Below are 21,737 nucleotides of genomic sequence, written 5' to 3'. Positions count from 1 at the left end.
GGCATAATTATTTGAAGCCATATCACGTGTAAAATAAACATACAAAAATATGTTAGGCGTGAACAATTAAAATAATTATCATTACTTGATACAACAGATAATAAAAACGAGAATAATTTATTCTTTTTGAAATTGATTTAATTTTTATTTGAGACGATGCAGTTTCAAGCAAATTTATATCAACAATGCTTAAAAATGTATATTGATACAACTATTTGGTATTTATATAGTTCTCTATTATTTTATTAAATTTCTAAAGCTGGAAAGCAAACTGATTTGTGTTCATCTATTTGATACATACATGTATCAACATTACACAGAATAGTATAGAATTTAGTAATTGGATTTTCAAGGGCATTGTGACTCGTGATATGTATGTACAGAATTTTTTAGTTGATTTAATTTCTCCATCGATGTCTAAACTAGAGTTATCGCTATAAATTTTCGTTTACTAAGTACGAACGACATGGTGGCCTAACACTAAAGCAATAAGATACGTATATAAACGCAGAATTGAATTTCATCTATTAATGAAAATTAAAATTTGTATATTTTTTATATTATATCTCTATTAGGTACTTGTTAATGGATTGCTGAGATTATTTGGACGAAAATAAGTCCAAGCATAATTTTAAAAACAGGAATATGCATACCAATTAGGTATTAATACTATTAATAGTAAATCAATAATTGACTGTTTATTAATTCATTTATTAATTTTGAACTTAGTCATCGTCTATAATTTTCTTACAATTTCAACGTATAATTAATATGTTATCAATAATGTCTGAATTTAGTTGAGATCGATGTGGATATAAAATGAATTTAAAATAATCGTTTCACGCCCAGCTGCATAGGTGGAACGACTAGAATAACATTTGCCCATTTTTGTAGTCCATATCGCTTAGAATTATTATTTCAAAAAGCCAAAATGTCCATAGAAGGTGACAGGCGACCTTGGTGTATAAAAATTATCAATTTTAGTCGACGTTGATAGAATCAAATCAAAAAAAGAAGACACCCTCGTTTAACGGCGAAGAAGAAAATATTATGTAATATTAACGTTCAATACTTTTAATCAATTATAGATCGTTTTAATAAATATATTTCTTTTAGTTATGAAAAAAATAGAACATTTTTATTACTACGTCACTTGTTTGGAACCTAACTATCGTGTTATACTTACGGGGGATACATGTAAATACATAGTCAAAATGTTTTATTTTAATATTTTGTGTTATTTATCAGTTACGTTTTGATTACGCTGTAATCTTAATCGTTAATTATTAATCAGATCATATATTACACAACATTGTATTATACTTTACAAATTTGGCAACAGATGGCAAAGAATAGCAGTCTGCAGTAATAATTATTACAAGTAATTTTTGTAAACTGAAGTCGTATTTATCGAAGCAAACAAAAATTAATCGTATGTTTGTATTGAAAGTAATCGATTCGAAATTTTAACGGAAGTTTTCAACAGCTAAAAATTGATTCAACAGCGACGTGCGGCAAGAGGGCGCGTGCGCACCAACATCTGGAAAGCTCGGCTTGCTCTCTCGGTCCTTGTCGGCCGTAGCCGCGATCCTGCGTTCCGGCGGTGTCGCCCACCTCAGGCTCAGTGAGCCGATGTGTGAGCGCCGCGACGCCCAGAGCAGCCCCGACGTCAAGCGTCGTCGACGTGGGTTTGACGAGAGGCCACGATCTCATCGTCGTCGTCGTTGTTGTCGCTTTCGTCATCGTCTTCTTACTCGTCTCTTCCGATCGGCCATCGTGGCGGCGCACGCGGCTACACATCGCCGATCGGTTTGGTGCGCGACGAAAGGGAGGCGAAGAGAGAGACAGAAACAGAGACACGTACAGTATACCTTGCTCTTTCTCTCTCTTCTTCTCCTTCCATCCCCCTCACCGACTATTTCTGTCTTTCTCTGTCTCAACATTCGCATGTTCGTTCGCTTGACAACATCGTTTCTTGCTGTCGCTGCTGTCCTTTCCATCGGTGGTTCACGTGTCCGCGAATACGTCGCGAAATGCATCTTCTCCCTGTGCTCACGACTGGTTTCTTGTTACCTGAGAGAGGCACGGTCACGGAACGAAAAGGGGATGACCGCGACCGAGGAAACGATCAACGATGAACTTGCAGGCGGAGAATGACATAACACGGCAAGGGTATCTAGCTTCGCGATTCTTTCCGCTCCCGCGGTTTCTGCAATTATGATGTAAGAAATATATCACGTTCATTGACTTTCTTCACTACCTCGTTTGAAGCGTATCGCTTATATTGTTGTGCTCGTCGTCTTGGGTGGAGCATAAAACAAAGATAGTCGGAATGAGAGGGGAAAAGAGGGCATAATGCATTGTGAGTATGAGAGAAAAGAGGGGCAGGCAAACGGGATGGTAGAAACAGGCGAGCAGGAGGGAGAGAAAATGTGCTGCGAGTGAGTGCGCGGGTGAGCGATGAGGGAAAAAAGGAGGGGAGAAAGGGTATTGCGAAAGGTCTGTGTGTGTAGAGGAGTGGGGATCTCCCTTGTATGGCACAGGGAGGGTGTCTGACACGAGTGAATGAAGATAGCGATGCTTTGACACGATGGCATACGTTCACGAGAGTTTTGTTGAATGACGGTAAAAGATTGATTATAACTTTTAAATTGCACGGTGGTCGAGCTCAATAGATATGATACTAATTTCGAGAATTCTTAACGAACTTTGTCACCGTTCAATTCGAATCGAATACGTAGCAATGCACGAATAAAAGATACGTTTGACAGGCATTCAGTGAATTTCTCGATTCAGGAACTTCCCCGATCCAGTGTTAAGAGCCAGTTTTTTTTTTGTTTTGCGTTTGCATTGTGCTTTAGAGCACACACAGTTCGTTCGGGACAATAGGAAGTAAGGATTTGATTCAGGTTTGACCTGTTGATTTCGCAGAAAACGCTTGTCGTTATGTGAAATATGCATGCTTGATAATTTACCTGATGCCATCAATCGGGTTATGCATGCTATTATTGTTATCGTACAAGCACATTCCATTGTATATGTAACATTAATCTAGTCACGACGTACGTTTAAGCATGTATTGCATATACATATGCAACGTATATGTAAAAAGAATAGACGTTGAAATTAAACGACAGCTTTCTAAATCATTTGATTCATTGTATAATTACAATATGTGGACATTCTTTTACTGTGAACTTTTAATATTTTTAGTAAAATCTATATTTATATTACGTGAATGTTAAAGAAATAACAAATCTTAGATAGTCTAAATTATTTACAAATATCGAGATACAAATATTATACGTATGAAGATAAATTTTAAATATTTGAAAGGTAAGAAAATGTATAACGTAAATTAACTTACAAAATACCAATTACGTAAAAAGAAATTTCACATAATTTTCTAAACCGTTGTGCTCTCTATAGGGTACATCAAGATAAGCCAGACATGGAATGATTGCTACATGATAAGAAACACGAGGAATATACAACAATTTTTTACATGCTTTTGTATGTGAACTCATCGAAAGTATTTTTTCTTTCATACTTTTATGCCACTGAAATAAAGATATTGCATTATATTGAAAGAAAATACACAAACTTTGATATAATTTAATTAAAATAGGAAAGAATTTTCCTTTTGCTAGCATTAAAATATAAAAATTAACAAAAAAATTTCTATTGCGTTTCTTCGTGTCTTTTATCATTTAACAATGATATTTTATATATTTCATGTGAACCACATCTTGGGACATTTTGTATATCGTCGATATTTATTCATTTATGGTAAAACATAGTTAAAGGAACAGTACCTTGATGATATATGAAGATGAAGCGATATTTTGACTCGCAAGATAATACATTTTTCAATTCAAAAAATTTTCTGATAAAATATAATCGCAATATGTACTTTGATTTGTCAAATTATCACACATTTTTTAATGTAAATTTTGCTCGTGAATTTAATGAGAATTAATCTATTTTATTGTAAAAATCGCTTTCGATGCCAAGGTATTCTTCTTTTTTAATTGTTTCAATATAAAAAGTTATAATGAAATAGACAAACTTATTTTTGATGGTAATATAAAATACAAAAATATGTTTTTAATAAGATGAAACAAAAATTCATTTTTAATAACGTATTATGCTGTTTGAAAATAAATTGATGTATTTTGGAAGAAACCAAAGATTCCTGTATGATGTATAATACTGTATGAAATATTGCCCTATTTTACAATAATTATCAACTCTGTTTTAAATTCAAATTGAATTCGATTATTTGTGTTAATTGATTAAAATTCAAAATATATACATCTTTAAGTAGTTTGTCGTAAAAATGTTAAATTCTAATACCCTTCATGTCATCGAGTTGTATAAAAAAATTCAATTTTGCAGTAGTGGAACTAAGCAAATATTTCATCTAATTGCTGATATGGTTTTGCAACAACGAAAAATTATGAAAAGATTTACGAATTGTTCTTTAATTATCTAATTATCAAATCATTTCATATACATGCATAATCATCTGCTGCATCGAATGGTCGGGAGAGTTATATGTATTTTGCACGTGAGAGTGAAGGTGCACGGTAAACATGTGAATCTGTTCAATTTCGCATAATTTATTTTCGACATCGATGCAAGTGTTTACGTCAGTGAACCAGATACGTGCATCTTCTGTGATAGAAATATTTTCATGAAGGAGTTTAATAATCAGGCTTCCGTGTGAATTTTACGTGTTGCTAAAAGAACAGGAACCATAGACATTGAAAGTTTATTAAAATAATATTCCTGTGGAGAAGAGGGTTCATTGCTGGATGATAACTACATGGTAAGTAGGTACTATTTATTGTCGCTATGTATTGTCTCCTCAGTGTTAGACTTTATTCGATGATATTTTTATGTTGATTTCGATCAAACAAAACTGTATTTATTACTTGTGTCATACTTATTACACGGAATAATCTGTTTGTTATAAACATCCCATATAGCTCTGCTGTTTTTTTAAAGACCGGTCGATGAATTGTAATTTATGAATAAATTGTCGAATTAGACCTAAACGGAAGTTAGGTTACGAACGAATAACATTTTTATTGGTTATTCATGAATCAAATTTGTCTAACTCTATATAATTAATTTTTGTGGACATGATAATATAACTGATGTTAAGATACATCAATTAACTTGTTGCAACACTTTTAAATGAATTTATTAATATTTGTGATACTCCTACTGAAGTATTATTAAAAAAACATTATTCGAAATAATATCGGAATTATTCCTTTAGGTCAACGAATTTTATCCGTGTATAAAAATATAAATCCGCACAAAAAAAATATTCATTGAATTTTGAGAAAAAAACTGTATAAAAAATTTGTCGCTCTACAACTAAATAACTTCTTTCTGTTATACTATTTTTCCTTTTTAAAAGCTGTGATGTTATTTGGTACGATTATAATAAACAAAACACCCGATATATTATGTTTCTTACATGACGTAATTTTATGTATTTGGTGCAAATAATTTTGCATAGTAATTTAAATTAATTATTAATTTGTATAGTAATAAAATAACCTATTTATTATAATATAATATTTATCATTTGGGAGCCATATTTTAACGGAACGTAAAATATTATTTGGATGATTATTTAAACAAAGAAATGGTTCAATAATAGTCCAATAGTATGACATTGTTAAATAAAAGTTTATTCACCCTACTTCGTATTAATGGTTTTTGCAAGTAACATATAACGAGCATTTAATTCAAATGGCTATTTTCATGAAAACTTAGAAAGGAATTTTTTGATTTTTACTAATAAGTGAATGGATTATGTTAAATATCCTTTCAATGTTCACCAATGAAATAAGGTTTTCCATAATTAATTCAAAATCTGTTTCTCGAATCAAAAAATGTTTTTTAAATAGTATAATTTAAGTGTACAATCTTGGCGATGTTTATATATTAATTAATAATATGAACTCTAATTAAATTCTGTGCCCTATAACATGCTTCATGTTCATAATCAGCTATTTGATGATATACATATACATATGTATTATATATGTATATGCATAAAACTGTAAGTCGTCGTTTGTTCATTCCCTTTATTGATATACATATACCAGCATCGCTTTAAATTGAACTATTTTTTATTTCCTTCTAGATACGAAGAATGGAGCTCGTAACCTCGATAATTTCATAAATATTGATTTTGATAAAAATTGATCACGCAAATAATTTACATAATTCACAGGGAGGCATTGAATGCATTATTAAAATGTTTTTTTTTTATCACATGCACCTTTCAAGATTTCAAAATCAACCATCGCTTTTAGAATAAATATAAATTTTTCTTTATATGTATAAAGAGAGAGCCGATTTTTATGTTCGCGCAAAACTCAAGACCTATTGAACCGATCTTCCTCAAATTTTGACAAGTTATTCCTGCATACTCTAGGACGGACATAGGCTATGTAGCATGTCTCAGAAGCGCGTTATTAACATGTAATTTATATGCAAAGATTTTATGTGTACGACTGTTGGCAGACCACGTGACCTTTGTATACGACAGTCTACTTGCGCGCGCATGCGCATATTTGGCCCGCGCGATACCTCGCCCGTAGCAGTACTGCGATGTTACCGCCAGGTGGCGAAGCTTCTCGAGCGCTTTCTCGCGAGAGAATTGCATTATCGCGGATATATATTTGTCAGGACGATCGTCTGGTCATAATTTGCTATAAAGCTTCAAACCGGACAAATTCGAAACCAGTTTTTTTTTGGATTATGATCACAAATCTTTATAGAATGCAATGACACGAAAACGATCACCGGGACTCACCCTGAGGTATAACAAAATTGTTAATGAAGTCAAATAATTGTAATGAACATTACTGAATTATTGGCTATTTACAAATATATACGATGAAAAAGTAAAAAGTGTAGTATATACTTATCTGAAAAGCTTCCATAATGGAAAGATTTATACAACTTCTTTAGAACATGTAAAAATTGCTAATAAGCGAACAGTGTTTCAGAGGATGGTTAAGGTAGAAATGTGTGCCATAAAATCTTTTAACTTTCGATAAAGCACAGCAGTTTTGGAGTGCACGAATGAAAAAAAGAATGTTGATACAATGTTCCTCGCATATTCAACTACCGCAGGCAGCACAAATGTTGTAGTTTACATCAAATTTTTAAGATCGTCTTATGTTCGGCTTTTCGGAGCAAATCCTTAGTGTGCGTTGAGTCGTTAATGAATTATAGTATAAATTTCAGACGCTATTCTGAGAGTTTCCAGACAATCTGAATATTCAAGCACATTTTTCGACCACGAGAATTTCGTCGCTACAACAGCACCATGAATATACAACTAGTATTGCATTTTAAATAGCAGTGGATTATTACTCACTGCAACACTATAATAATTCATCGCCATAAATAATGCTACTACGCTCGTAAGAAGATTCAAAAATAAACTTCGATTCTAACATTTTCATTTCTCTGAAAACTCATTGTAATATCTGGAAGTTTGATATTTATTAAATATAATGCTCTCGATCGTGATTTCGGTATTTCTCAATCGTTAATAATCTATAAACATAGGCGTAAAACATTCAAAAAGTAATACAATACCGCTAAAATTATTTTTCAAGGAAACAGAGGATTAAACATAATGTGGTTTACATAGCAAACAAGTGTTTCTATACAAACCAACAGAATAAAATGAAGTTTTTTTGGTCAACCATAAAAAATACTACACACGTCTAGAAAAACATAAATTTCTGTAATATTAGTAAATGTAAATACAAAATATAAAACATGGTCCCTTTCTTTTTCATACCTACTATACAGGGTGTTCGGCAACCCCTCGGAAAAATTTTAATGGGAGATTCTAGAGATCAAAATAAGACGAAAATCAAGAATAGCAATTTCTTGACTGAAGCTTCATTAATATGTTATTAAAAAATTAAACTAAAAAATTTCAAATCATTCTGAAAAAATTATTTTTGGTTACGAGGCTCAATCACAATCATTTTTGGTGAATAACATACCCCCGAAATCCGACCCACTTTCGAGAAAAAAATTCGAGTAGGTACTGAAATTTTTAATCGAAATTAAAAAATTTCAAATAATATTAAAAAAATTATACTTAGGTACAGGGTTCAATTACAATCATTTTTGGTGGATAGACATACCCCTGAAATCCTACCCACTTTCGAGAAAAAAATTCGAGTAGGTACTGAAATTTTTAATCGAAATTAAAAAATTTCAAATAATATTTAAAAAATAATATTTAGGTGCAGGGTTCAATTACAATCATTTTTGGTGAATAGACATACCTCGAAATCCTACCCACTTTATAGAAAAAAATTCAGTACGGGCGGAACTTTAAACGTTAATAACTTTTTAACGAAGCCTCCATCAACAAATTAGTATTCTTGATTTTCGTCTTATTTTGACTTCTAGAATCTCCTATTAAAATTTTTTTCCCAGGGTTGGCTGAACACCCTGTATGTTTACATTTACTAATTGTATTTTAATTTGTGCTTTTTTGAATATATGTAATTTCTTTTACGACTGTCCGAAGGAGCTTGTTATGTTTACGTGAGAAAATTTATTGATTTTGTACTCATCTTTTAATGTTTCATATATATGTTTATAGATTATTTTTTATTGAAGGGGACCGAAATCATGGTGGAAAACATTACATTTAATAAATATCTAGAAACCATAAAAAGTTTCTATATTTTTTCCTAAGTAAACAATTATTCTAAATGTTAGGTATTGTTCACTAAGGCAGTGTTAATAATTTATTCGTAAAAACAATGACAGTCGTGGAATTTTGCTTAACGTTCAGCAATGTATTTTTCATTTCTGTTTAATCGATTTGAAATCGTTAATTCATTGTAGTAACAATAAATGTTTATTCTTCCGATAAATTGTTGGATCAACCCTTGCGAGAATGTTCAAATAATTGTTACATGATGAATAAGGGGAATATCGGTTATCGTCGATTTTAATCAAACAAATGGAATACGTGTTTATAACCCCATCGACAGTACTTTCATTTTACAGCCATTTTCCAGTAACAATGGAATGTGATTTAAAGCCTGAAGAGAATATGAAACGCATGATACAATTGTTAAACAGTTAGTAGAATACATTTTCATTGCACATTGTTGGCCTAACTAATTTGTATCGTTATAGACCCAAACAAATTTACGAAATAAAAGTTGAAATATTTCGCAGATAACGTAAGATAATTTTTGTCAAAAGTAACTTTTCTTAAAAGTAATCAAAGTCGTTAATATTTTCGAACTATGTATCTTTTTTAAAAAGTTGATTATAGATATTTTTAAAATAAGTTGAAAAACTTTTTGTGCTTACGGATCGATGCATTAAAAATATCTTCCTTGATTTAAAAATGTTTTGATTCAAGATATATGTGAAAGGGTATAGCCGAATAAGGGGGTCAAATGTGCCCCCAAACCGAATGGAACGAGCCCGGGGTCATTCGATAGCAAAAAAAAAATAACCCATGTGTGCAAATTTTTAACTTGAAATCTCGACCGTGGGGGTAGTAATGGGGTGAAAACGAAAATCATGTTTTTGAATTATTTCTCTTGACCTATTGAGTAAAAAAATGTAAAAAAATTCAGAGACATTTCGGGTACCGGGGCACATACTTTGGGAGATTTTCAGATTTTTTGATTGAAGAACCAGGTAGTGAAAAATAAAAAACAGCAAAAAATGCCGAAAAATGCCGATTACGTATTGAAGGAGGCCCGGAACTACTTTTATACTTTTACAGTAAACAGGTATTACTATTACTATTACTCTCAATTTTTTTCAGATTTTTCATTTTGGTGCGCCGCAGTGAAAAAAAATAAAAACCGAGTTTTTCCTCGTTTTCTGCGTATTAGAGTAACTTACACGTTGAATTTTTATGCATCCTTCAATATATAAGTGTTTTGTAGACTGTTTAATGTTTCTACACTAAGCAGAATTACATAACAATTGAAACAAATAAAATAAAGCCAACCGTTAAGCGCAATATATCCTAGAAAATCAACGATATTTTCAACGGCGTCGATGGGGCAGTTGGTAAAGTGTCCGACTGCTGAACCGCTGCAAGTTTTTTTACCATAGGTTCGAGTCTCTCTTCTGGACTTAGGATTTTTTTTCCTTCATTATTTTTTTTTTCAAATTCTAACTATATAACAATGCTTTATATTTATTTATAAATGTTCTGAAAGCATTTTACAAATATTTTAACCTGAAATATGTATAAATATAGTTTTGGAGTGTTTTTTTGCGTTTTTATTTTTTTTGTCAACCACGATTATTGTTTAACATCTCTTACACTGAAATTAATGTGAAATGTTAGTTTTCAAATCTCTTACCTTTGACTATTGTGAATGGATCGGCGCAGAAGATTGTATATTGGCTTACTATTACTTCTTCTCGCCCTTCGATCAAGCAGATCTTTCATTCTTTTTCTCTTTCTTTGATAAATATGAATGTTTGCTACGGCTTCAGTATCTAACGTAGACATGTAAGGGCCATTCCACGCCAAATCTATTAACCCACTCTCTGCCAATGATACTTTTTTCTAATAAACCCATTTTTAAGTACCAGTTTGATCGTTTCATGCTTATTTTTGAATGAAGTATCATTGCTCGATGGAAACCACGGGAAGGTGGTGGGCTTCTTCCATCAGGAGAGGCGAAGGATGGGTTAGAAGTGATTACATGGATCGGATGAGAGTAAATGGCGGACATAAGTGTTGGAAATAAAAAAAAGCATGGCTCAATCTTGGTCGCTGTCGACGCTAATTACGGGATTTACTTGTTCGATATTAAATAATTTACTCAGAATTTCTGCAGGACGTACAATTCGTGAAAGGTACCGAGCATGCGATAAATAATAAATTATTGCTGCGACATGTGAACAGCAACCGACAGTACGGTTACCATTCGCACATTCGCAACAATAGCGTTTAATCCCGGAGTAACCAATTGAATTTGGTACGTAGTTAATGTAACATCTATATGTTTTACTATTGATGTGACGCGATCTCACTTCACATTTAATAATATTTTTTGTCTGCTTAAGGCAACGAACAATTATATTATTATCTTCATCCATAACTTCCGCTAAGTAAGATATGGCTTGTGATAATTGGTATGTTCCCGTAAATAGAATTTTTTCCCCGTGGTTTCCATCGAGCAATGATACTTCATTCAAAAATAAGCATGAAACGATCAAACTGGTACTTAAAAATGGGTTTATTAGAAAAAAGTATCATTGGCAGAGAGTGGGTTAATAGATTTGGCGTGGAATGGCCCTTACATGTCTACGTTAGATACTGAAGCCGTAGCAAACATTCATATTTATCAAAGAAAGAGAAAAAGAATGAAAGATCTGCTTGATCGAAGGGCGAGAAGAAGTAATAGTAAGCCAATATACAATCTTCTGCGCCGATCCATTCACAATAGTCAAAGGTAAGAGATTTGAAAACTAACATTTCACATTAATTTCAGTGTAAGAGATGTTAAACAATAATCGTGGTTGACAAAAAAAATAAAAACGCAAAAAACACTCCAAAACTATATTTATACATATTTCAGGTTAAAATATTTGTAAAATGCTTTCAGAACATTTATAAATAAATATAAAGCATTGTTATATAGTTAGAATTTGAAAAAAAAAATAATGAAGGAAAAAAAATCCTAAGTCCAGAAGAGAGACTCGAACCTATGGTAAAAAAACTTGCAGCGGTTCAGCAGTCGGACACTTTACCAACTGCCCCATCGACGCCGTTGAAAATATCGTTGATTTTCTAGGATATATTGCGCTTAACGGTTGGCTTTATTTTATTTGTTTCAATTGTTATGTAATTCTGCTTAGTGTAGAAACATTAAACAGTCTACAAAACACTTATATATTGAAGGATGCATAAAAATTCAACGTGTAAGTTACTCTAATACGCAGAAAACGAGGAAAAACTCGGTTTTTATTTTTTTTCACTGCGGCGCACCAAAATGAAAAATCTGAAAAAAATTGAGAGTAATAGTAATAGTAATACCTGTTTACTGTAAAAGTATAAAAGTAGTTCCGGGCCTCCTTCAATACGTAATCGGCATTTTTCGGCATTTTTTGCTGTTTTTTATTTTTCACTACCTGGTTCTTCAATCAAAAAATCTGAAAATCTCCCAAAGTATGTGCCCCGGTACCCGAAATGTCTTTGAATTTTTTTACATTTTTTTACTCAATAGGTCAAGAGAAATAATTCAAAAACATGATTTTCGTTTTCACCCCATTACTACCCCCACGGTCGAGATTTCAAGTTAAAAATTTGCACACATGGGTTATTTTTTTTTTGCTATCGAATGACCCCGGGCTCGTTCCATTCGGTTTGGGGGCACATTTGACCCCCTTATTCGGCTATACCCTTTCTTACTTGGCTTTTATATAATACACATGAAATTTTTTTTTATGTTTTAAAAATAAACTACAATTTGACTCAATTTAATATATAGTTTATCATAAAAAGTTTCTGAAAAATTTGAAATAACTTCTGCATTTAGGAAGAATATTATTTAAAATTCCATACAAAATTTGTTGTGGATTTAATTCCTTTATTTAGTATATTTTTCGAAATGCTATATGCTTTATAACATCGAAGAAAACAATTTAATAGAGTATGAAATGTATTTGCGAAACGGTGTTGTTTGTTTGTGAAATTTAAAGCAATTTAAGGCGATAGGATTTCATACGGGTTCGGGCGTATTCAAGTATAGTGTTTCCGGCCACATCACATCTCGCGAATCTTGTTTTTTTGCACCTTTTAAGCCAACCCGTTATTCATGTGCCACGCTATGACATAAATGACTATAGATTTGAACCTCTCTGAACAATGTAAGGGTATACTCGGATTCTTTAAAACGACGAATCGTGTTCCCTACCTTAACATTACTTCTACTTCATTACCCTTGACTGCCCATTGATTGCATCTTAAATTCTTGAATACATTAACTTTGGCTTCTGTTCCGCGACTGTTCGTGTGAAAAAGTTTCCCACCCGAAACTGTTGCTTCTTTGTTTCCGGCATTTCCAATAAATACAATTAATTCCTTAAATTAGGGATAGGACTCTTGAAATCTCGAAATCCGTCGGAACTCAAAATGTTTCAAGTTAGAAGAACTCGAAACTGTCGAATCTAAGTAAATAGGAATTTACGTACATTTTAATTTTGATACTTTACGTCTTCATTCTTGCATGAACATTCGTTTGTTCTACGAATATAAATAAATCTTAACCAAAAATTTACTTTGGAATTTACAACTATTTCAAGGCTTCGCAAAGTTTTGGTTTCAACCTACCTTTATTTTAAATGTATTTTATAACTATCTAATGTTGTTCAAGTAAATATTAATTATTTTGAAATATTTTTCATAAAGTTTGTTGATTTAATTGGTACAAATTGTCGTTGAGTACACTATCGATACAGAAGCAATTGTACTCACCATTTTTGAAGTCCGCGCTATGTATGCAGCCCAGTGCCCGCACATGGTTCGTCCACGGGTGACCTAACCTCAAAAAGGTACTTTACACACTGACACTTTGTACACACGATCCAGCGTCAATCACACTGAGTCGATGGTCGCTCAGCTTCACAATGGCTTTTACCTCCGAATATTCTCCAACAATACTCGAGTATTCTGTCTCGTTTCCATGTCGAATTACTACACATGATATGCACGCTTTTATTCTTTCTTCCATTTTTCGAATACTTATTTCGAGCATCATTTTGGCAATAGTATCTTTCGAGAAATCTACGAATACTTTCGAATGATAGACGTTGCTGGTTTAACTACGCAAGAAAAGATTCTTAAAGAATTACATGAAAGTCATTTTAAAGATGATAAAACACTCCTATTTCGCAGTTTGTTGCGTAAAAAACATGCATTCTTGGGAACCATTTATTTCGTTACTCTGACGTGTCTGGAATCCATGAACCGTAATCGATCGAGCGCATCAATAACGTTGTCGGACCTCACTGCGATGCGTCCCGAAAAGAGGTTAGGTCCCGTTGGGAGTTCAAGTTTGTAGATACGCCGTGATCCGGAAGCGAAAATCGTGGTTCGTGCGTTGGACCGAGTCGCAGAATAAAGTTTATGCGATATCGAGGAAACGAAAGAATCGGAGTATGTGACACTGATGCAGAGACTTACGCGTATTGCACACCTAACATAAACCTCGTTGTTATCCCACGACTATACTACACTATATGTATACTTTGGTAATTGACTCATACTCCACTCGTAGCGTGAGTTGCCCAGGGCCACTAATTCCAACGACTAACGTAAGAGCTCGTTCACCGTTTTTATCACAATCGGGCACGTTCAATTCTCAAAAGTTATACGCCGAGAAATAATGGTTCAGTCCATCGGATCCTTTAGGTTTATAGATGATATTCGTTCGATTATTCTATGCTTGATCGAGTAAACGTTCGTTATTGATCGTTTAATCGAGATGCTTCCAAAACAAACGCGACGCGCTTAATGATACGTCTTGATGCCAACTGTCGCCCAGTGTCATTTACGCTTACGGACGTTACGATGAATCACAATATTATACAGGGTGTTCGGTCACCCCCGGGAGAAAATTTTAACGGGAGATTCTAGAGGCCAAACAAAGTCGAACATCAAGAATATAAATTTCTTGATTGCAGCTTCGTTAAAAAGTTGTTAAAAAATTAAATTAAAAAATTTCAAATCGTTCTGGAAAAATTATTTTCGGTTGCGAGAAAAAAATTCAGTACGGGCGGAACTTTAAACGTTAATAACTTTTTAACGAAGCCTCTTAAAGATGGCTAGAAAAATTAGTATTCTTGATTTTCGTCTTATTTTGGCCTCTAGAATCTCTTATAACACCCTGTATAGACAGAGAAAAATTTGATAGTAATACGCAAAATAAGAAGACAATAAAAAGCATGGAATATTTGTTTATTAAGAAATAATCATTTTAAATATGTAAATAATACATCATAAAATAATGATAAAATAAATTGCACTAATGTTAAGTTTATATTTGATTATAATTAATACATTGTTAGAAATTCTTTTTACTTTATCAATTCTGTGAGTCTCTGGTATGTTAATTGTACCTTTTTAATCCATTTCTGACATGAAAAACATTGATTTAACTAATATTTTAAAACTTTCATTTTTTGAAAGGAGTCCATAAATTTTATTTAAGTGTTAAAAAGCCGACAATTTCATTTACCGGTCATTCTATAAAATTTTCAATCAAAACCGGTTTACCGGTAATTTGCCGATATTTTCTAAGGTATTGAAAATATAAAAAAAGACAGTTTATTAAAACTTAATCAAGAATTATACGAAATACATGTAAATAAATCTATTCTGAATATAAAATATAAAATTATTTATACAAATTAAACAATCTTTCAATTCGAGGGGAAAGAAAAGACAAATAATGTGTCTTGTCTTTCTAGTTGAAATTTTAACTTTACACCGTCACAAACGCATATACGCATTCTATTACTTCATTTAATTTATTTAATTGTCTGTAAAAAGAGAAGCATCAATTTTTGAAGCTATATTTTTTAGAATCACTTACCAATCGATAAAGCGATTTATCGGTATTGCAATTAATAATCACCAAATCATCTCATTACCATCACCGTATTGAATATAAATACAATTTTTGTGGTCAGATTATCGTTTGATTTTGTATGGTTATCTTTTATATGGTTATCGGATTTCCAAATGTTAAATTTGCTATCGACTGAAATATGTAGAACCTTGAAATAGAATTTTCCGTTTTGCTTTAAATAGTAACTGTGTTTGTTTCACCGCAAAAATTTACATTCTGTAATATCAATATTGTTCTTGCTTGTTCGAAGGAGCTGAAAGTTCAATTTCAAAATTTATTACTCTTTGTTTAAGATCTTTTAATGCTGCTTACCTTACCTATTTTTACCTTCGGGCGTCGTTGTAAGTGAAGATGCTTGTGATCGAAGCTACATGCAAGGAACAAGCGCTACGTTTGACTTAAAGACGAAGTTCTAAAGATGGCTCTCTATTAAAAATTTTTAACATAATCTGCACGAGAAGAAAATTGTGCGGAGGATTTCTTGACGTAAGTTCAAGTACATCGTGATTTTTGCAATGATAATATTTGGAGCTAAAAAAGGTGAAGGAAAGTGTAGTATACATTTTGCGATTAAACTATAAGTTACTTATGATTTTATTAATTGTATCATAAAATTCATTCCTTTTTGTAAAAGTCAATCATAAAAGACGTGTTAACGAAGGGTTCTTATTTTTTTTTTTTTTATATCACAGCTCTAGGCTGAGTATTACATAAGCTGGAATAAGTTATAAATGTTTAATATTGAATAGAAAAAATGTTTTGTGTTTATAGTAATCGTACTTCTATGTTAATATTGTAAATAATTTTGTTTGTGTTTAATGTATTATTATGGTATTAGAGTATTAGTAATAGTGAGAGTTTATGAAAAATCGTATTCTGAAATATTTGAATGATATATTATAAATTGTGATGTGATGAAAATTTTCTGATGTTTTAAGGTCTAAAAATTACGTAATATACAATACAGTAACTTCAAAATACTTTTGAAATATTGTAGGATTTATCCCGCTTATTAAAACACGAAAGAAAATCTAATAAATAAAGATCTTCGGATTATCCCCTTTGGAGAGAAATCCTTTTATTCTAAGGGAAGATAGGAAACGTGTGTTGAATAAAATCACGTTAGGAACTTCCAACAAACAAGTGAAAAAGATGGTATAGTTGATATGTAAAAATTAAACTCTGTTTTAGTTTGCAAGTTTTCATTCGTGTGCAATACATTTAAAGAACGAGAATATTACACTCAACTACAGTTATTTATAGGAAAGGTATTTGAATAAGACGATGTTTACTAAAGCTTTTTGTTAACTTTCCTCGGGTGTCGTAAATAATACAACAGTACAACTACCGGATTCATTCCTCTGTCTTTATTTTTTCTTTAACGCATCACTGGAGTTCTGGATGTTTGCACACCTTGTTTTAGCCAGACACAAGGAAAAGTTTTCACAGTATCAAGTGCAGCTTATAAGAACAGCGCGGTAATAAAGAAATTTGGCCGACAGTCAGGAGCGCACGTGTAATTCTTAGTTGCAAACAAACAGGAAAGTAAGCAATCCCTTTTGTGTCGGATGCTTATTCTTTGCAAAATCTGGTGTTCTCATTCTCGTAGACACATGAAATACTTTACTGAGAAAAATTAAAGATGTAATAATACGATGCTTACAGTGACTGTTACTTAAAATCGTGCACCTAGCGGTTCAGCCAATAATTTTTCCAATAAAACATGAAAATTTTACTAAATTATTGAAACTCATATAGAGATATATACTGCAATGTTTCTTTATTTGATACATAACTACAATACAAAACAATCTTTAGTAGTACTCAGTAAATTAAATAAAATTTGAAGTTGCGTATGAAACTTAGATGTCAGTAAAAATCGTACACTGTTGGTAACATTGGAAATTCGGTAAATCCCCAATTGTTTTTTGTGTAGCAATGCTTAGCAACGATTGAATCTAGCTGATTTAGCAGCATTCTGATCGTTATATGCGCTGTTCTGCCAAACAATCAATAAAAAGGACTTAAAATGCGACAAACTACAGTAGCGGAGCGTGAATTAGTTATTTATCACTATAAAAATATAATTATTGTATTGCCCCATAATTTTTGTATTTAAATTAGAATTTCGTACGATTAATTCACGAGGTTTTAACTTTTTGATTGCGCTTACTATTTACTATTTGCTTTACTGATATTATCTAACGATTGATATTGAAGTTAACGATATTGTTTTATTCTCAAGGATATACTTTTTGTCCAAATTTCATGAGACGCCCGCTATATTGGTTCACGTTATTTCAAGACAGCTATTTTGCATTTCCCCCTGATGGACATATGCATATTCGAATGCCTGATTTTCGCAATGGACATTGCAAACATTTGCCATGCACGTGTTACCTTCCCGTCTCTGTTATAAACTGATTACATCAGCGGTTTACGTACCTAAACGTTGTAAATTTGTACACAACAATGTTTCATGAAATGTCACTTTCCGTATCAGATAAGTAATATTTATAAACCACGTATCGTGCATCTCTGATTTTTATTTTTTATTAAAAATAATTGAAACACAGATTACATATGCCCCTTTTGCATTAATAAAAAAAGGTTTACTTCGTTTTCTTTTACAACTTATTACTTCAAATTAAACAATTATTACTTTAAATATTTTCATTGTGTTTGCTGATGGAGAAAGTCTTAAAACATAGAGTTTAAAGAATCACATGTTTAGATCGACAGAAATGTCTTCGGTGTTACAATTCTGTATATTTTGTTGGTTGGACATGTCTTTTCAAAATTAAACTATACATTGTTATCGACCGCTATGGTCCAACGTGAAGATAAATTCAAAAGATTTTAACAATACTCTCTTCACATGGGATTTGTTGACTTTTCCAATTACTTTTGAATGATTACAGGTTCTCCACAGTCTGATTCCGCATGAACAGATTGAAATCTTAATTGACAAACGAATTTGTAAGGAAAAGAATTACATATATGGAATAATCATTTACAACATTATCATGTAAAATCGTTTGTGTTCAGCAAATAATTGTTAACAATCAAAACATTTGTTTCTTAGTCATTTCTGGGGAAAATTTTAATGGAAGATTTTAGAGGCAACAATAAGACGAAAATCAAGTATACTAATTTGTTAATTGAGGCTTCGTTAAAAAGTTATAGAAACATTTCCGGCCACACAGTATATTTTCAGTAAAGAATTTTTTTCTCGAAAGTGGATAGGATTTCGAGGGTATGTATATTTACCAAAAACGATTGTAATTGGTATCTGCAGCTAAGCATAATTTTTTTAGAACGGTTTGAAATTTTTTAATTTTGTCGAAAAATTTCACACCTAGTCGAATTTTTTTCTTGAAAGTGGATCAAATTTCGGGGGTATGTCTATTCACTAAAAATGATTGTAATTGACTCCTGTAATTAATTATAATTTTTTTAGTATAATATGAAATTTTTTAATTTTGTCTAAAAATTTCAGTACCAACTCGAATTTTTTTCTCGAAAGTGCGTAGGATTTCGGGGGTATGTCTATTCACAAAAAATGATTGTAATTGACCCCCGCGATCGGAAATAATTTTTTCGGAATGATTTGAAATTTTTTAATGTAATTTTTTAATAACTTTTTAACGAAGCCTCAATCAACAAATTGATGTTAAAATTTTTCCCAAGGGTGGCCGAACACCCTGTATAAATAAATGGTACATTCTGTAGAACGTTATTTCTCGTTTATATAATTTCTTCTAACATTTTCTTTTATGTAGTAATTTTTTCTTATTTCCCACAGGGAACAATACAATATGGTACAATTATTAGAACCGTTTTTGTTTTGCAAGAAGAAACAGCGACTGCCGGTAAAAGAACCAACTCATGTGTTAGCAGACTACCAAAGTACACTTCGATTACTCGTTAACGGACCATATTGTCCTTTAGTTTCTCCCTGTCGGGCAGACCCCTTTTTCGACGTGCTTTCGTTGCACCTGGCCAGTGCTTTCGCGTCTTTAGAGGTCCTCAAACTACGTTTCGACATGACGAGTATTTGTTTTAGTAAATTACAGATTAGATATTTATTTTAGTTGAATGCATCTTCATTACGATGAAAAATTACGAAGTAAATCGATATTACTTTTGTACAAATACGACATAAATCCTTCAAGTACATAGGTATATGCTTGATTTTTTCAAGAGATTATAAAGATTATAAAGATGACTTTTTGAAGGAATATTTAGATACTTAGAAGGAATTTATATTCAAAACCAACGGAGGACAAATAAAAATACACATTTAGTGAGTATATCTGTGTGCATACGAATCGCATCATAAAATATGTTCCTCCGTTTGTGCATTCTATAGATTATTCGAGCAGGAAGCGCATTTTGTTGGTAATTCAAAGGTTTCTAAATTTTTTTCGTAAACTGAAATTGTCCACGATGAAAGAGGAGCTTGAGAAACTCTGTTCAGGATTACAGTGGGCCAGTACTGTTAGCAAGACATCGTCTGAACAAATTAGACAGACCGACAAAAAGTGACCAGTCCCCCTGACAATATTCCGGAGCGAATGCTTTCTTTCTGTCGGACATATTTATTATGGTTCAGAAAAGTCAACAAAAATAATATTTTTCCAACAGTTTTATCCTCGACAAGCCAGATATTTGTATTTTATTTCGCGCACGTACGTTCGGTCGAAATTTCGAATCAACGATTCAAATTTAAAGATGGCGAAGTTTGCTTATGTAGAATATCGCGCTCGTTCATCATGAGAAAGGCGTCCATAAAAACGAAATATAATAGGCCACATTCTTGACAGTTGCGGAACGCGGCTGTTGGAATATTTGAATTTTAAATTATGTCGTTCGTATTGGCTGTGATTTGCAATGGCTCCGCGAGAAAAATATTTTACTCGCGACGTCGCATATTCGGATTCGCGGACGTGGAAAACACATCGATCGTAGTATTTACAGGACGCCCGTGGCTAATGAGTTAACGCCTACTCTGTAGACACTGTTCATCACTGGGAATGGTCTAAAAATTATACAAATTGTACCATAAATTTTTAAAAACTGGTTTCAAGTTTAAAGATTATACAAATTGTATTATAAATATTTCAGAAAATGACCGTACAATACTATGGATTCAAACGGTAAAACATTAATTAGAACAAGAAATACATTTTAATTCGTTGAGCACAACTCTGTGTGCATAACATTTTTAATAATATTTTACTAAATATTTTGGATGCACTAATTCGATACGGATAAATTTATGAGAAGCATGTTTTGTTACATAGGCGCAAATGGCTAAAAATCGTGTATTAACACTTCCTATATGTTGTTCTAAGAATTTCATCTGGAAAGATATTTGTTTCCTTGAATAACACAAAACAGTTACAATTCTTCAAAAAGTCATTTTGTACCAAGGGTGACGTTACATAGTGGAAACTGTTGTATTGTGGTTAAAGATGCTTTTTAGTCGCATGTTCTTGCCTCCAGTGCAATAATGCTTGTCCTGAGCGAGTCAGCAAATTGCGACAGAAGGTCATTCAAGGCTGGAAAAAGTTGCAAATTAACGACCCGTATCTCCCAAGCAATGTTGACTTGTAGATCTTTTGGGAACACATCTATTACAGTTTTTCACTTGTACAATGATACACGAAAATTTATTTATTAACTACGGACAACTCCTTTTATGTTCCATTATAAATCTCCATCCATTTACAGTGAGTGTAAAAAGTATTCGTACACTAGTCAATTTGAACGAAAACTTTGCAGAACTTTGTTTATTACAAAAGTATGTTAACAAAAACATGCATACATATTCTTAGAAATCTCTGGAACAAATCTCATTAACAACAAATTATTTATTTATATTTATTATGAAAATATTAACAAATTTCCAGAAATTGGCATGAAATATACGTGTAATAAGTATTCGTACACTTCTAATTTTACAACAAAAACTGTAAATTTTAGTACATAAACGTAACAAAAATCAATCTATTTGCTATTTTAGTATCTAGTGGGATTTCCTTTAGA

General features: G+C 32.2%; 2 protein-coding genes across 2 annotated transcripts in view; one reads left to right on the top strand and one right to left on the bottom strand.

Annotated features, from left to right (window-relative positions):
* Positions 1-14,301, bottom strand: part of LOC122401937 (WW domain-containing adapter protein with coiled-coil homolog) — a 55,254-nt gene extending 40,953 nt beyond the window's left edge. Inside the window, exon 1 of the mRNA XM_043404393.1 lies at positions 13,532-14,301. The gene's annotated coding sequence lies outside the window, so the exon portion shown is untranslated. The remainder of the gene's footprint in view (positions 1-13,531) is intronic.
* LOC122401944 (histamine H2 receptor-like) overlaps positions 1,679-21,737 on the top strand; it is a 211,717-nt gene continuing 191,658 nt past the window's right edge. Inside the window, exons 1-2 of the mRNA XM_043404410.1 lie at positions 1,679-2,222; positions 4,687-4,831. Of these exons, the coding sequence (XP_043260345.1) occupies positions 4,818-4,831 (14 nt within the window). The 5' untranslated portion in view covers positions 1,679-2,222; positions 4,687-4,817. The remainder of the gene's footprint in view (positions 2,223-4,686; positions 4,832-21,737) is intronic.

The sequence above is a fragment of the Colletes gigas genome, unplaced genomic scaffold (assembly GCF_013123115.1).
Source record: "Colletes gigas isolate AHSC1104 unplaced genomic scaffold, ASM1312311v1 Colletes_gigas_Sc00030, whole genome shotgun sequence".
In the NCBI taxonomy this organism is placed as follows: domain Eukaryota; kingdom Metazoa; phylum Arthropoda; class Insecta; order Hymenoptera; family Colletidae; genus Colletes; species Colletes gigas.
This window is presented reverse-complemented; position numbering and strand designations above follow the sequence as displayed.